Source organism: Vombatus ursinus, unplaced genomic scaffold (genome assembly GCF_900497805.2).
Source record: "Vombatus ursinus unplaced genomic scaffold, bare-nosed wombat genome assembly UNPS02004704.1, whole genome shotgun sequence".
Classification (NCBI taxonomy): Eukaryota; Metazoa; Chordata; class Mammalia; order Diprotodontia; family Vombatidae; genus Vombatus; species Vombatus ursinus.
Window position 1 is genome coordinate 1,789,073 of NW_020944482.1, and position 18,566 is coordinate 1,807,638.

The 18,566-nt window shown below is 38.1% G+C and overlaps 1 protein-coding gene across 3 annotated transcripts in view; it reads right to left on the minus strand.

Annotated features, from left to right (window-relative positions):
* PMP22 (peripheral myelin protein 22) overlaps positions 1 to 18,566 on the minus strand; it is a 57,353-nt gene that overhangs the window by 14,252 nt on the left and 24,535 nt on the right. For all 3 annotated transcript variants that reach the window (XM_027840721.1, XM_027840727.1, XM_027840735.1), the window contains exon 4: positions 6,460 to 6,600. In XM_027840721.1, the coding sequence (XP_027696522.1) occupies positions 6,460 to 6,600 (141 nt within the window). The remainder of the gene's footprint in view (positions 1 to 6,459; positions 6,601 to 18,566) is intronic.

Genomic DNA, 18,566 nt, shown 5'->3' on the forward strand with positions numbered 1-18,566 from the left:
ACCTTTCCAGTCTTCTTACACTTTACACCTTCGCCAACTTTACCCACCTCCCAGACCCTGTATGCTAGTTATCTAATGACACTGTCCTTCCTGACATTCCTCAAACAAGACATTTAATCTCTTGACTCTGGGTATTTTCACCAGCTGTCCCTATGCATGAAATGCTCTCCCTCCTCATCTCTGCCTCCTGGCTTCCTTCAAGTCTCAGCTAAAATATCATTTACACAAAGCTTTTCCCAATCCCTCTTAATTCTAATGCCTTCCCTCAATTGATAATTTCCCATTTATCCTGCATATAGCTTGGCTGTACATAGTTATTTGCATGGATGTTGCCTCCCGAATTAGGTTGTGGGCTCCTCATGAACAGGGACTGTTTTTATCTTTGTTTATGTCTGCAGTGATTAGCACAGTGCCAAAGTATATAACAGATGTTTAATAAATGTTTATTGACTGACTTGACTGCTCTGATCCCAAGTTTGTCAGATAACCTTCTGAATATGAATTTCCATGTGCCTTGATAAAAGGAATAGGGTGACTGGGATATTGAACACAAATTCTTTTTTTTTAACAATTTGTTTTCTTCTATTAGATTTTGTACTTCCTTCCCCAATTGGCCAATTGTATTTTTAAGGGATTTGTTTTCTTCAGTGTACTTTTTTTCCAGCTGGCCAATTGTGTTTTTTAGGGACTTGTTCTCTTCACTGTACTTTTTTTCCAATTGGCCAACTGTATTTTTTAAGGACTCTTCTACCTCTCTCATTTGACTTTTAGAATCCTTCTTGAGCTCTTCTAAGAAGGTTTTTTGGGCTTCAGACCAGTTCATATTCCCTTTTGAGGTTGCAGATGTGAGTTTGTTGACAATGTTGTCCTCTTCAGAATTTCTGTCTTGATCTTCACTCTTCTCATAACATGAATCTATGGTACGTTTATTTTTACTCATGGTGTTTCTTTATTCCCTGGCCTTTAAAGAGATTGAGCTCTCCTGTTGGGGAGCAGAGGGCACTGACCCAAGCTTCTTGTGTTTCGAGCCTAGGTCTTGGTCATTGGCTTTGTGTGCTGGGGCCTCCGATGTTGGCAGTTGGAGGCTGTAGGGTTCTGGCCGCTTACCTGGTGTTGGGCTGGAATCAGCAAGGCTTGAACTTTCAGGCAATTCCAGGTTGCCTGCTTTTTCTTTCCTTTAGCTTTCTTCAGCTCTTTTTAGATGGATGTTGGAGGGTGTTTATCTGCCTGGGGCCCTTTGTAGTGCTGCTTCCCTTAGTTTTGCTGAGGCACTGGGAGACTCCTTTGCTGTAGAAGGCACCTGGTGGTTTTCTGAGCTGGTTTCCACCAGTTCCCCCCCCCTCCCCCTCAGGCACTAGGAGGTCCAGGTATTGGTGCTTGCCTGCTCCATCACCTGGCCTTCAGGATCTCCTCCTGGTTGGGAGTTGGAGGTTGTAGGGTTCTAATAGCTTACCTGGTGTTGGGCTCGAATCAGCAAGGCTGGAACTTTCAGGCAACTCTAGGTTGCTTTCTTCAGCTTCTTTCAGATGAATGTTGCAGGGTGTTTATCCACCTGGGGCCCTTTGTAGTGTTGCTGCCCTTATATCTGCTGAGGCACTGGGAGACCCGTTTTTCTATAGAATGCCGAGGCACCAGGATCGCCTCCTGGTGTGCTAAAGTGGGGCTTTCCACTAGCTGGTTGGGGTGCCTCCCATTATGTACTGCTTCCCTTCCCCCAGGGCCTTTCCCATTAATCCCTCAAGCTACCTGGGCTACTGCACTGCTGCTCCCAGCCTTTCTTCTGGTTCAGCTGTTCCAGGGTTTTTCCTGGGACAATATTTTCTGGGCTTTCAGAGGTTGATAGAGGAGGGTGAGAGCAACTACCTTTTTACTCTGCCATCTTGGCTCCCAGAAGCAGAACTCCCAAACACAAAGTTAATGAAAAGGTGCAACCCTTGATTTTAAGTGCATAAATTGGCATTCTAGACACATTAATCCCTTTAGAGTTTGGTTGGCTGCATCAGTCCTCCAGAACCTGATGTCCCTTCTAGCTCTAAATCCTATAAACCTATAAGTCCCTTTCCCTGACCAATTTTGAGATAAGAAAATTGAAGCTGATAATTGTACTTAGCATTCTAATGGCTAAATATGACTGAGAAAAACAATTTATATGTAATGGAATGATTAATTGTAAAACAGTTTTCTGCACTGAATATCATCTAATATGTAATTATAAGGCATCATCTTTTCAAACGGCACTTTCTTAGCATCCTTTCAAACTCAAGTAGATTGAGTGCTTCCACAGGAAATGAGTATCCTTTGTTACAAACATTTGGGGAAAGCTAAACACAAGCTATCTCTAAGCTATGTTTGGAGATTTCCTAGTGTAAACTTCAAAAGAATGCATAGAGAGGATGACCTTCGTGGGGTAGCCTTCAAGATCTGATTCTGTTTACTTGAACTAAGGGCCTTGAGCACTGGATCATGATTTACATATATTTTATATTTCTTATCTGGGACATGTTTTTTCACCCTACTAGAATATAAGTTCCTTGAGGTCAAGGACTATTTAGTTTTTGTCTTTCTATTTAGTTTTTATCTCTTGGTGTCTGTATTGAATGAATGAATGAATGAAATCTGCTTATTCTAACATTTATTTGCCTGACTACAATAGGATAATTCTACTTTTAATGTTAGCTAACTTCTACTCATTGTTTCCAGTTCTGCCTTTGGGGCTAAGAAGAGCAAGCTATGATATAGTGGAATGGGCACTAGGTTTGGAGTCATAGGACCTAGGTTCAAATCCCAATTGATACTTTGACAGTGTCATTTGACATTGACACTGTCATTTGACAGTGAATTTGGGCAAGTCACTTATACTTACAGAGCCTTAGTTTCCTCACCTGTAAAAGGAGGGGGTTGAATGAGAATGCCTCTAAGATCCTTTCTGGCTCTAAATCTATTATTCTAATGTTACTACTTCAGAATATAAGTATATATTGTTATATATTATATATCAAAATATTTACATATATATTCTAAGTTATTGGCTTTTTTTTTTTCATCCCTCATCCTTCTGGATCTCTCCCAGGCCATCTCCCTTGTACTAGCCACATGTGACTAGTCAAACCCCAATCTTCTTCTTTTCCCCATCTTAACTCCTTGGTGAACCAATTTAACTTTATACTGCCCTCCTCTCTTGAACCCCTAGTTCCCTTATTACATTGACAATCATTCCCAGTCAAGCCCCAGCCTCAGATCATTCCCACCATTTGTTGGCTTTATACCTACACATGTGCTGCTGAATGAAGGTAGAGAAAATCATGCAATCATTCTGACTGGGTCCACTACAAATTTATGTTAGATAACCTCAAATGGGCCCTCGTTGCTGCTCAGCAATTATATCATACCTCCCTTTATCAACCTGCTTTTCACAGCAGCTCTTCATCCCTTAACCGCTCTTTTCAACCTTTTCATCCCTCTTCAAAACTCCCATGGCTTCCCCCTACTCTCTCAGCTGAGAACCTTCCCTCATATTTTACCAAAAAAATTGAAGCCATTCATGTTGAGTTCCCTTTTCTCCCCTCTTTCTCATCTTCTATCACTCAGGTGCCTTTTGCCATTTTTTCCTCCTTCATCTGTTTCACATGATTAAGTGGCCTTACTCATTACCAAGGCTAACCCCTCTATTTGTTCAAGCAATTTCATTTCATCCCATCTCTTCCAACAGACTGCCTTTTCTGTTATCCCTACTCTCAGTTTCAATCTCTCCCTCTCTACTGTCTCATTTCCTACTGCCTAGGAATATGCCAATATCTCCCTTATCCTGAAAAAAAAAAAAACCAAAACAAAACCAACAAAACCCTTACTTGATCCTTCCATCCCTACTATCATCCTATTTCTCTTCTGCCCTTTGTAGCTAAATTCCTAGAAAAGGTTGTTCACAATAGGTTCCTCCACTTTTTCTCTTGCTTCTTAACCTCTTACAATCTAGCTTCTGACCTTACCATTTCACTAAAATTGATCTCTTCAAAGTTACTAATTATCTCTTAGTTACCAAATTCCATGGCTTTTTCTCAATCCTCATTCTCCCTGACTTCTCTATAGCCACTGCCACTATTGATCACTCTCTCCTCCTTTATACTCTCTTCTTTCTAGGTTTTTGGGACACAACTTTCTCCTGGTTTTCCTCTTACCTATCTGACCTCTCCTTCTCTTTCTCCTTTTCTGAATCCTCCTGTAGATTATGCCCTCTAACCACAGGTGTCCCTCAGGGTTCTATACTGGGTCCTCTTCTCCCTCTTTATGACTTCACTTGGTAATCTCATCAGTTTCCATAGATTTAATTACCATCTTTAAGCCGTTTCTTAAACCTACCTTTCCTGCCTCTATTTCTCTGCTCACCTCCAATCTTGTATCTCCAACTGCATTTCAGACATCTTAAACTGGATATCTAGTAGACAACTTAAACTTAATATGTCCAAACCAGAATTCATTATCTTTCCTCTTAAACTTTCTCCACCCTCCCCCTCCCTTTCTCTATTACTGTAAAGGGCAACAGCATCCTCCTAGTCACTCAAGCTCTCAACCTAATAGTCATCCTGGACTCTTCACTATCCCTCACACCCCTCTCTACCATCCAAGCTGTTGATTTCACCTTTATAATACCTCTTTCTCTCCTCTGACACTGCCACCATTCTAGTGCAGGCCCTTATTACCTCACACCTGTATCACTGTAATAGATTGCTGGGGTGTCTGGTTGCTTCAAGTCTGCTCCTACTGTCTGTTCCAATCCATCCTCCATTTAGCTATTAAGTTATTTTCCTAAAACGCAGATTTGATCCTGTTTCTCCACCTCTCCCACCTCCTCCCCCAAACTCCAGTGCCTTCTTTTGCTTTCAGTAGCAAATACAAAATGCTCTGTTTGGCATTCCCCTCCTACATTACCAGTCTTCTTATACCTTACTTCCTGAAACATACTCTTTCATCCAGGAACATTGGCCTCTTGGCTATTTGTTCTATGAACAAGACACTTCATTTCTCAGTTCAGCATTTTCTCTGGCTGTCCCCGATGCTTGGACTTTTATTCCTTCTCCAATTTAACTACTGACTTCCCCAGCTTCTTTTAAGTCCCAACTGAAGTCCTACCTTCTCTAACATCTCTTAATTTCAGTGCCTTCCCTCTCTTATTTTCTATTTATTCAGTACATACTTGTTTTGTATACATTTGTTTGCATGTGGTCTACCCCATTAGATTCTAAGCTCCTTGAGAGCAGAGACTGTCTTTTGTATCTTTTTGTATCCTTTTGTATCCCTTGTGTTTAGCACAGTGCTTGGCACATAGTAGGTGCTTAATAAATATTTTATTGAATTGAATCTAGGTTCAAATCCTGTATGAGACACTTATTAGTTGTGTGAACCTGAGCAAGCCACTTAACCTGTCTGCCTCAGTTTATTCATGTGTAAGATTGGGATAAAAATAGCACTCAACTTGCAGGGTTAGTGTGAGGACAAAATGAGATTATATTTGTAAAGTGCTTTACAAACCTTAATAACTACATAAATGCTAGCTATTATTATTGTTATTATTATTTTTAATCTTGCATGTATCTTGCTTGTATATATTCTGTGAACTTCCTGAGAACAGGGATTATCTTTTGTTTTTCTTTGTATTCTTCAAGCTTAGCACAGTGTCTAGCATATAGTAGGTGTTTAGTAAATGCTTGTTGACTAACTGGTGAATGAATATGATTCTATTAAGTCAAATATCTCTTCTGCATGAAAGTTATTCAAGTTTTTTTTAAAGATAGTTATCTTGTTCCTTCTCAGATTTTTTTTTTCCCATAGGATAAAAACACCAGTTTCTTTCACTTATCTTTATATGGCATGGTCTCCAGTCAACTCTCTATCCTAGTTACCTTTCTCTGGATACCTACCACCCCTGCTCCATTCCAGAGCCCATTTTGGGGTGTGTGGGGGGGGTAGGTATTCCTTATTCTATGCAGAAGTGAGCCCAGTTCCCTGTATAATATTATGCAAGGACACTAGGGTTAATACAATTAATGTATCATGCCTGGCTCCACAGATCAGATTTTACACAAGAACAGATTCTATGAAACAAGGGCCAGCTGAGATAAGAACAAATAAATCTACAGTATCCTCAGTTCTGTGAAGTGGCTAACGACTTAGAATAGGGCAGCTACCAGGAAAGTAGTTTAATGCCCAGGCTTAAATGCCCAGGCTCTTTTAAGAGCTACTTTTCTAAATCTGCTTTTCTCAGAATCTCCATCCTAGATTCTGTCTTCACTTTTTGAAGAAGAAGGGTACTCCTCCACCTTCACATTCCAAAGATCATTGCATCAATGATATTCAATGTATTCCAAAGACCAAATGGGTGCCTATATGTGTCATATGTCTTCTCTTCTGACCCTTTGACCTTCTTCCCACTATTCCACCCATCTTGCTATGGAAATGACTTACCGGAGAGGATCTGGAAGATTCCAGTGATATAAAATCGTCCACCCTTGGTGAGAGTAAAAAGCTGGCAGAAGAAGAGGAACAAGGAAATGACGCTGAATATAATGGCAAGGATCATGGTGGCTTGAACAGATTGCAGCCATTCTGGAGGGAAAGAAAGGGTAGAAACAATTAGGAAAACAGGTCATACTTTGGCTTTCTGGCTGACAAAGGACCAAAAAGAACTAGCAGGGTAGTCACAAACACTGGCACAAACAGCTCAATAAACATGTTGTCTTAGAAAAATCTGTGGTAAGAAATCTTATTGCCAACAGGAAACCAACAGCAGGACCTGATGAGGTTACAAATAAAGTTCTCCAGAAAAACTAGCTTAGCCCTGTAACCACTGTAACTTTTTATATTTTAGCCATTTTTAAGAGAAATAATTCTAAAATATATTACATACTCTCTTGTCTTAATGAACAGAGCATACGAAATATAATTTAATTTTCTAGCACACTCTTCCTTATTGTGAACATATCACTCCTGCCTACTTCTAAATCTCCTATTCCCTCTTAGCCTCTTTGGTCATTTAATCAATCAATTAACAAGCACTTATTAAGTGCTTACCATTTGCCAGAATATAGTAAACATATAGTTGAGTTCTGGGAATACAAATTAAAAAAGGAAAAAAAAAACCAGTCCCTACCATTAAGGAGTCTCCAGTCTAATGGGGGGAGACAAAATATACAAATCATACATAAAAATACATACATGCAGGATAAATACAGACTAGATGGAAAGTAACCTTAGAGAAAAGCAGCAAAGGATTCTTAGAAGAGATGGATATTAAAGGAGGCCAGGGATTCTAAGACTTAGAGGTTGGAAGGGAGAGCATTTCAGAAAAAGAGAACAGCCAGTGCAAAGGCACAGATATGGGGTGCTGTGTACAAGGAATAGCAAGTAGGCCAGCATGACTGGATCAGAGTATATGTAGGAGGTTAGAATATGAGATGTTTAAAAGGGGCCAAAGAGCTTTGAAGGCCAAAGGTCTTCATATTTAATCCTGGAAGTAATAGGGTGTGACTGGGTTTACTGAGTAGAGTGTGATTCATACCTTTTGGCAATTGGATTGGACTGGGGAGAGACAAACAGGCTGGCCATTTAAAAGGCTATTATAAAGAGGGTGGTGGCTATGTGAATAGATAGAAGGGGACATTTAGAAGAGATGCTGTAGAGAAATAGATTAGAAGATTTGGCAACTAATTGGATATATAGGGTGCGTGATAGGAATTGAAGAAGGTAGACCTCACACTGACCTTGTGAACTTCGGTGACTGGATGACCTAGTGATTGGTTGATTCATTTTATAAGTAAGTTGGTGCATCTGAGTAATAGGCAAGTTCAGAAGGGGGAAAGGATTGGAAAAGATAAAAAGTTCTGTTTTGGTTAGGTTGAATTTAAGACTCCAACGGGACATGCAGTTGGTGATGTGGGATTGGAGCTCAGAGAGAAAAGAAGGTTGGAATCTAGGAATCATTTGCATAGATATGATAATTGAGCCTATGAGATTACTAAGAAAAAATATAGAGAAAAGAGGTCTAGGACAGAACCTTGGGTTACACTCACTATTTGTGGGAGTGACATTGATCAGATTCAGTAAAAGAGACTGAGAAGAAACAAGGTAAGAAACTAAGACAGAGAAGAAGCTTCTAGCACATGGTCTCAATTATTCAGGTAAAGGATGAGGTGAGGTAGATGACGCATGGAGTGGCATGGAAAGCTTGAAAAGAGAAGAAAAAGTTTGTTAGAGAATGTAATAAGGAATCTCTTAGGGAGAAGTAGTAGGATTATTTTGCCCAGTTGAAATTAGCTAACATAAATTTTAATGGACCTAGTCAGCACAGTTTCATGATTCCCTCCAGTACCATTCAGTAGCTTATAAGTACGAGTGAGGGAGGAGAATAATAGAAGTAATCCAGGATTGGGGTTTGACTAGTCACATGTGGTGACAGGACAAAGAATTAAGGGAGTCAAGATTAGAGGATATTGTAGAATTGAACTAGTGCACCAAGGAGTCAAGACTGAGAATGAAAGAGAGCATAATCAGTGCTTTGGATAGTATTGAGAGATGGAAGGATTACACAGTAAGGATAAAGAATATGTTTAGGGGAAAGGAAGCATAGGGAGAATTAGAAAGATAAAATTATGATCAGATAAGGAAAATTTAGAGTTCTTGAACATGGAAGTGGAACACTTATGGGTCATGGCAACATCATTGGTATGATCATTCCTACCCTTAGATGAGGAAGAATGGATGAACAGGTCATAAGAGTTGACAAGAATGGTGAACTGGGAAGTTAGGATATTTGAGAGAATACTATTATGTATGTTGTTTCACAGAATGAGAAAAGGATTTGGGGTGGGGAGGAAGACTATAAACTAGAACTTTTTGGGAAAAGAGGGAGAATATTCTGAGAGTTGATAAATAACAGCTATCAGAATCTAGGCAGTGTGCTAAATTTGGACTGAAAGAAACTCAGTAGAAGAGATTGCTGAGTGATGTGGTAGTAGAAGAGACTAGAAGTGGAAATGAGAAGCAAAGGGAATTGAACTCCCTCAACAAAGAGAACAGATATAAATGACAGTGCAGTCAGTATCATCAGGAGGGAGACATATTTCAGTGAGTGCCAGAAGACAGGAGTGAGAAAGGCTTAAGATCAAAGAAAATTTATGGAGCAGTCATTCCAGAATGCAAAATAGAAGAAATGGGCATATACCAAACAGAACACACTGGGTGAAGGGGAATGAAAATGAGGGAAAGAACAGCTGAAGTTTGTTCTATGACAGTCAGGGATTATATATAATTAGTTGCCTTATGTCTTTCTCTTTTTTTATGGTTTTCTTAAACTTTTATTTAAACTCTTTATCTTATTTAACTTTTCAAGTGCTTATTTCTTATCTGCCCAATTAAACAGTAAACTCTTTGAGGTCTGGGATCAAGTCTCAATTGAATCTAATAACAGTTTTTTATTTGTTTTGTTCATTCTGTATGCCTGCAATGTCTTCCCCTTCCTCTATTTGTCGACTTCCTACCGATCTCTAAGGTCTAACTCAAATGCTACCTTGCACAAAAGGGCATTTCCTGATTTTTTCCAGCTAGTAATGAATTCCTCCTAACAAAATACTTTGTTTATATATCTCTAGTATTCACTTATCATGTAAAGTTATATATTATAGTTATATAATGCATACCCAGCATCATACTGCCCTCTTAGTCTGTAAGTTTGACAAGAGTAGGGACCATTGCCTTATTTAAATTTTATCTCCCCCAGAGACTAGCACAAGCACCTTCACACGATATATGCTCTATAAATGTTTGTTAAATTTCAATGATTTCTATCCTCAACCTAACATAGAGTTTTGTATATGATGCTCAATAAATATTTATCGATTTGATCATGCAATCCTAAAACGGGTACAGATGACAAAGAAATCCAACACCAACTCCTGAAATGCTTTCAGAAGTCATAAAAATTAAAAGTTAAAATTTAATATGTAACTCATTAAAAGAAAATCCTAGCAGGCAGAGTGCCTAGCTTGGTGTCTTACATAGTTATTTAATAACTGTTTGTTGAATTAAAATGAGACACTTTCCTGAAAAGAACAGGGAGAGATTACCATGACCTATCTCTTAAATTTATCCTCATAAGACATGCATTCCGCTTTTAGCTTTTGGAAAGATCTCAGATGAGGAAACTCAGATGAGGTCCAAAGAGATAAAATGACCTACCTAGTGTCACATAGAAAGGAAGGAGCAGAGCCAAGATTTGACCCCAGGTCTTCTGACTCCAATAAATGACTCTACATCGGGATAACGGACAGCAAGGGAATTACCTGTGGGTGCTCTGCCCAAAAGGAATATAAATTTTGATTGCTGAAACCTCGAAGGATATCTTGGGGTCTAGGGGCTAGATTTCTTTTAAGGAACATGCCTTAAGCCCAAATCACTCTGGTTCTCATTGGTTGGCCAAGAATAGGTCCTGTCCAAGTTTCACTTGGTCATTGTTTGGGCTCTGATGGCTCAGAGTGAGTGTAAATAGCAATTGTTTCTGTTTTGTCCAGAAACCCTGAGGGTCTTCCTCTCCCAGATTGATTTTTGATAAAATAATAAAATTGATAAAAGAGGACATTCTTTGCCTCATTTCTTACCCAGCCTTAATCACTGAATAGACATTGTCTCAGACAAACTGAGACCTGGGAAAGACCTTAGCTCAAAAAGGCCAAGGCCTCCCACTGCATTCAGGGTCATTTCCAGTTGTTCTGATCTATATCTTGCCACTGGACCCAAATGGCTTACAGAGGAGAGAGTGAGGCTGGTGACTTTGCACAGCCATCCCTCACTTCAATCTAGTTCATTTGTGAGTCATGGCATCACCTTCCTGATGTCATGGTTCTCTTCCAGAACAAAGGAAAAACAGTAAACAAAACAGGCAAACATCTTTTATATCTATTATGTTTAATTTATATATGTTTAAATTTGTAAATAATTAGTTTGGTTGCCTTAATTTGTTAAAAGCTAAAGGGGAAGGAAAGAGACACATCCAGTTTCTTCTTAAGGGAGGGGAAAACAATATAAACAGCAGCATTCCAAGTCCCTATGGTTGGGGAGAGCTACTCCATTAGTCACTTGGTTGGTCCTAAAGTGGTGATAGGAAAAGGTGCAGGGAAAGCAACTAACTCTAGAAAACTAGAAACTAAAGAAAATTTGCTAGAATTTTCTCTAATAGAAAACAATTTAAGAGTTATTGTAAATAAAAAAATTTTTTAATTGTTTAGTTTCTGAATGAGACTTAAAATGTTTAGGTAGAATGTGACTTCAGTTTAGCTGTACTTGACTTCTTCAACTAAATGAAGAAGGTTTGCCAATTAATGCAATAAATAGTATATCTTTTTAACTTATTATGGAAAGTGTTTTTATGTCACAACCTCTTTCCCTTCAGAATTGAGTTGTACTGTACCTCTTCTTTCCCCTCCCCCACTGGTGCTTTAAGGCAGTGAAAAAAACAAAACAAAACCCTGAGAAGAGTGAAAAAGAAGGGAAAGCAATTAGCCTTTTCCAGTTCATTGAATGACTATGTCTTAGGGTCACAGAATTTAGAGCTAGGACCTTAGAGATCATCTAATCCAACCCTATCATTTTACAGTTAAGGAAAATGAGGCAGAGAGACAATGGCTTAGTCATATCTAAGTGTTGGCCACAGTTCTTCCACAGGGTTTTCAGTTTCAAAAGGCACAGATAGTAGTAAGGACAGAATTTCTACATTTTCTTTGGATTCTTGTTATTTTGAATAAAATCCTTAAGCTTTCCACTGAAGATACAAGGTAAAGAAAATCAGTTTATAGTTTCCCAAAGTTTACCACCTAGTTTAGTTTCACCCTGGGTAGAAGTAAGCACAGAAAAAAAAAAAAAATATATATATATATATATATATATATATATATATATATATATATATATATATAAATTGTGTAGACAGCAGCTTGTTCTTTCAGCCGTAAAAGGCTACATTGGTCCTGGACTACACATTTGCACCTTAAATTAGTTTCTTCTTGGCAGCCAAAGAAATCACTGAAGATAATTCACCCAACCAGCAAGGGATTTTGGGAATACAATAGTTTTCTTCACTAGAGAAACATTATTTTTTTGATATGCTCATTCTTCTTACTTAGATCATAACCTTGCTGCTGAATTTTTTTAATAAACAGAAGTATTAATAAACTTGTCAGAGATACAGCCTTTGGAGGATGTCTAATGAACCAGTGTTCATTATTAACAGTCATTTTATATATTTATGGGGTGGCTAGGTGGTATAGTGCTGGACTTGCAGTCAAGTAGAACTGAATTCAAATCCTGCCTCAGACACTTTCTAGCTATGTGACCCTTGGCAAGTCACTAAACATCTTTTAGCCTCAGTTTCCCTTATCTATAAAATAGTTATACTACAGGGTTGTTGTGAAGGTCAACTAAGAAAAAAGCACTTTGTAAACCTTAAAGTGGTATATTGTATAAGCTATTACACATATTATAGTAGTACCCTCTGGACTACTTCTCCAATTTGTTCTTGCTTTTACAGGATGGACTTACAGAGGGTGGTTACCCTGTGGGTCTGTATTCCTTACTCAATAGTTCACAAGCCCATACCACAATACTTTCCATTAAATAGGCAGTCAGTAAATGCTTAACAAAGATAGTTACTAAGATGGCATAGTAAAATGGTAAGCACAAAATATTTCCCCCATAAACCTGGAACACACTGTCCCACAAATATATGATCTATGGATAGAGTGGTCTCAAACTTTGAGTTCAAATAGTAGTGAAGTATATATCTTGGATGTTTTCAGACATCTTTGAGACCAGATTTGAGTCATTCTACAGGAGGTCCAATGAATTGTTCTGAAAATCACGCTAAGACAAAGGAAAAAAATATTCAACAGAAAACTAATTGCAAGCATGGGCAAAATTGCCAAATTTTATAGATTTGTAAGTAAAGGTGTGCTCCTTGATATTCCAGCAAAACTGAAAAGTTGGGAAGAGCAAAGAAACATAAAGTCTTTTAAAATGCCTCGTAAGAGATCTGCAAGTTGAATACTTCAACTCCATATGAAAAAGCCAACAAAGACAATGAATTTGCTCTGGAGCAAAGACACCATACCTTTGTCCTCAGTCACTTAGAATCAAGGAAAGGTAAATGGTTCTTCACCATAAGTAAGGGTAGGGTCCTTCATAAAAGAAAACTTTTACACCAGTAAAAACTGTCAAACAGGAACTCCCAAGCTTCTCTTACCTCTTATATGGAGTTGACAAACATCAGAGTCAAGGCCTTAAGTAAGTCAAACTGGATAAAATTATGTTAATCTTAGGCTGTTTGCTGTCTTTGGCTGAAAGAGCAATACAAAAAGAAAGAGCTACAGAAAGGGCAGTGTAATGCACAGAGCACAGTAACACTATAGAGACTAGAAAATTGCAGCTATTCATCTATAAGCAAGCCTAACCTGTCCATAAGAGATTACAGGCCCTGTGAAGAGCCTAATATGGCTAAGTGATTTGACTGGATGCTATGCTCTTCAGTGAATTTCAGAAGGACTCTTCAGAGAAAGAAAGAATATCAAGGCCGTGGTATCTCAGACTTGTAAGGTGCTTTGGCCACATCTATTCCTTAAACACGTGTCTCACTACTATGTGCTTTAAGTTTGTACCCAATTTCTCTCTTGATTCTATGAATCTTTATATACTCTCAGAGGAGAGTAAAGTTTTTTTGGGAAATGCTCTGTAACTACTGTTCTTGCTATGCCATTTGAATAAATGCCTTTTCAAAGGTGGGGGCAGATGAGGTAGGTATGAGAGAAAATGTTTGTTAACTGAAAAAAATTAAAATAAGTCACATACAAAAATATAACATTCATCTTTGGATGGTTATACCCTTCTGAGTGATTATGGACCTCATTTAGAAGGCTCTCCATGGTTTGGGCTTGATACAATCAATACAATGTCATCTACAGCCATCTAGAGCATCTAGAGAAGCTCATTGTCTTTAGGGAATCCCTCTTCTATTTTTACTATGTGCTGGACATACTCCTTAGTATGACAAATAAATAAATCAATTAAGCACCTGTTATATGCCAGGTACTGTGCTAGGCTCTGTGGATACAAATTCAAAGAATAAATCCCTCCATACACATAGTATAGTCTTCCTAATCTTCCTATGCCTCACTTGATGTATAATCAGAGTTGTCAAACAAAGTATATCTTTTCTTACACTTTTCAAGAAACCTTAAATGATCTTCATACTTATATGGAAAACATTTTTTTGGGGGACAGTCACTAAACTAATTTATGATCTAATCCTTGTTGCCCTTAGCTGCTACATTTCTCCATTTCTCAAGGATTTCAAGGTTTTCTAAGGTGGATTTTAGACTTTCTATGATGTGGTATTTACATTAATTAAATATCTTTAGCAAATGGTAGTTGTCAGCATCAATTTCAGTTCTTTTATCTATTTCCCTATTTTGCAATCAATAGCTTGCTTAAACAGATCAGGCTGGATTTCTTTTAACTGCAATTAATATCTTCCCATTTGGCCGTCTAATTTGTTTTTTATTTCTATCCCTCCTCTTTGTTGATGGTCTGACTGTAGACAGACAGGCACATTAGTTGCCAGTCATTTCTTGTCAAAGATTTCAAATTCACTTTTGTTACTTGATACTTTCCATCTCTAGTACCTCTTGATTTTTTTTTAAAGAATGTATTCATCAGGGCAGCTAGGTGGCGCAGTGGATAGAGCACTGGCCCTGAAGTCAGAAGGGCCTGAGTTCAAATCCAGCCTCAGACCAAACACTTAACACTTACTTGCTGTGTGACCCTGAGCAAGTCACTTAACTTCAACTGCCTAAAAAAAACCAAACAAACAAATGTATTCATGGGACCTGAGTTCAAATCCAGCCTCAGACATTTGACACTTATTAGCTGTGTGACCCTGGGCAAGTCACTTAACCCCGATTGCCTGTCCAAAAAAAAAAAAAGTATTCATGATATGTAGGTCTGAGGTCATTGTGTAGAGCCTTTGGTTTCTTTTGTTTCTTAATTTAAAGCCTGTATATACAGAGATGCATGCATGCATATGTATATATGAATGTGTGTATATACATATACACACATGTGTGATATACACACATATCCAGACATACATATTTTATATTATATAATTATATATATTATAATATACATTTTACCCTTCCCTTCTAACCCCATATTTGCATGGAATGAAGAATTAAAATATGTTGATTTAATTTGGAGGATCTTATTGAGTTCCTCATAGAATTATTCTACATTCTCATACTTTAAAAGATAAATTGATTTACATTAGCTATAATTATCAACATGGAAATTTTTTTTTAAATGCTAGTGACAAGGATTGCAATTTGGGATGATAAAGTTAATATGTTTCTTGTTGCTTAACCCATTCTGCCAATTTTCATCTCCAAGGAGAACCTATTAGCCAATCTCTCTTTTAGCTTCAATTTTCTTTTGTTTTCTGCTTCCATTTCTAGTGCGAATGCCAAGATTAAAAAGTTTCAATTCTTCTAAGAGTATAGCCATTCACTGGTCAATGGACAAGTATCACATATTTAAAGCATCAATAGTTAAATTAATGTTTATATGTAGACTAAAATCTGTATGATTCTTAACTACTCTTATCATTACTATTTTGCCAATCTTCTAACATCACTGAAAAAGCAGAAGGCAGAAGGTGGGGAGAGGGATATTGAGGACCATTTTTGTTTTTTTCTTTGATTGTCATGGCCAAATTCACTACATAGTGAATCCTAATTGCAGTACTTGCCTCTGTATTTAGGCAAGATAAATCATCAAAAAAGCAGACAAAAAGTTTGCCAATGGGATCACATTCAATGTCTTTCTAGTGATGTGACCAACAAGATGGAGGACTAGACAATTTCTCCAATCATCATGAACTCTTGAACCTCTCCAAAATAGAATAAGCAAGAGATAAGCAATTATAGTGATTGCTGGGTCTGAAACATCAAGAAACTGAATGAGATAACAACTTGATGAACTAACAGCTGAGAAGGCTAATCTGTAATCCCTAATGGGCTCACTCAGCACTCACGCCATGGTCTGGCAAAGCTACACAAACCAACCAAGTACTGGCAACAGAAGTCAGCTCTACCCTTGCCTGCCTCTGGACTACTGACAGCCGAAAGCCAGAAGCCTGTACTGGCTGGGATGAATGTGTGGCAATGTTCTATGCTGCAACAGTGCTCACTCATAGAATGAAGAACAAAGGGACCTGGGGCAAGATGCTGACATGTGTGTGGATCCATTAGGCCTGGAAAAAATGGGGACTGATATCTAGTTATGGCTAGTTCTGCACCCCCTGAAGTCACTTGGGGAAGAGATTAAATGAAATGTGAATTGCTTAACATGGTAGGAGGCTGGAAGAGTTTTGAAATCCAGCCCCCAGGAAACCATCATCAATGCATAATAAGCATGAAAGGGGAATATATGAGAAAAAAAGACTGACATTACCAAATATCACAGAGGAAGTTAAAGACTTGAGCACAAGCAGATAAACCAACAGGGAAGATAATAGTAACAAAATGGAAATGACCTTTAGATCTTTTAATGAATTTAGACATCTAGGGAAGGGGGGAGAGAACAAGCATTTATTAGCAGCCCATTATGTTCCAGGCATTGTGCTAAAAGTTTTATCTCAAATGTTACCTCATTTGATAATCTGTGAATAAATACTGTAAGACAAAAAGAAGAATGAATTCCTGATGAGGCAAAGGACTCTGTGGATTCCCAAGAAAGCAGGGAAGCACAACAAGATATTTCTAAATGGTTTAAGAGAGAAATAAAAACTGCAAAAGCAGATTTTATGGCCTGTAACAACAGAAATAACTGGTAAAGTAGAAAAACTTAAATATATACATGTGTATGTATATATGTATGTGTATGTATGTATGTGTACATATGTATGTGTATGTGTGTATATGCATGTGTATATGTACACACACACACACACACATACATTACATTCTCTATTACCTGTAGGAATTGATATGTTTAAGAGTGATGGACAATGGAAAAAGAGGGCCAAGGGGCAAGATCTACAAGGCAATAAGATGGAAAGTGTTTAAGGGAGGAAACTCAAAATAGTGTGAAGAGACCAGCATTTCCTTGGCATAGCTTCTTTCCTCCCACAAAAAGAGATTTTATCTGAAAGAAGACAAAGCTACCCTTGACGCCTAATTTGCCTCAGCTTCCCTAACACAGCTTCCTCATCATCTAGGGTTCATTCTTTTGATTGAGTCCAAGTTTTACAGAACAAATCCTTATATTAAGAGGATTTATTCTGTGAAGTTTGGATTCAAAGGGCCTCACTTGAGGACCTAGAGGGCCACATGTGGCCTAGGCCGCAGGTTCCCCACCCCTGCCACAGGGGCATAAAAATTCTAGCCTCTTAATAGTCTAGTCCTCTCAGAGCTGGCAGATGCCTATGATCATGCTAGCTGCCAAACCCGGATTGCATATTGACTAGGTGGAGACAAGGGGCTATGACAGAGAAGCTAAATGCCACAGTGTTCTTGTTGCTTATTCTTGTGTTGGGATAAAATAAACTCCTTCTTTAAAATGTTCATTGACTTGCAAATGCCTTATTTCAACCCAACTTCAAAGCCCTGGTGTTAAAACCACACCTACAGCAAATGGGTACCCTGGAAACTAATTCTATGAAGAATACAGAAACTAAAGAAGGAATAAATACGTATAAATGCCATCAATCAAAAAACAAAAGTCTGGAATAGACAGAAAAGTATGAGAATAACTAAGAGAATGATAGAAAGAAATCATTTTTAGAAAAAGGTGCACAAAATGAAATTAAAAACTAACAAAACAAGATGACAAGGAGAAGAAAAAGAATTCTATTTGACTACTTAACTGAAAGGAAAAAAAAAACAAGAGGAAGAATTGGATAACCAGATAGAATGAAATAAAGGAAAAAGAATTAATAAATTTAAGCAAAAAGCAATGTCTTTCTGTCATGAAAGAAACTACCAGAGATTCTTCTCCCCGGTATAGCTTTCAAGAAGCCAGATTCCCTTCCACACCATGATCAGGCATCCAAGCAAGACTGTAAAAATGTACATATTTAGGCAAAATCTTCTCTAATAAAAGTTCTTTCCTTCTCAGGTATCTGGGTCACAGTTTAAAACTGCACCAACAGCTACCTCCAGACCATTTCGATGGCAGCTAGGGGTCATCACAGAGTGGGCAAATCATACCCTTAAAGCAGGGAGACTAAGCTGAGTAACAAAGGCCAAAATTGTTAGAACTGGTAAAATAGGGAAAATGGCAACTATAGAAAGTGCAGTGAGAGGATAGGCACACTAATACACTTTGTTGGAGCTATGAATTGGTTCAGCTAATCTGTATGCAATTTTGAACCATTTCTCCAAAATCTCTTTGACCCAGAGATACTACTACTAGGCATATACATTAAAGAGTTCAAAGAAAGAAGGAAAGATCCCCTATGAAATATAAGAAAGGCT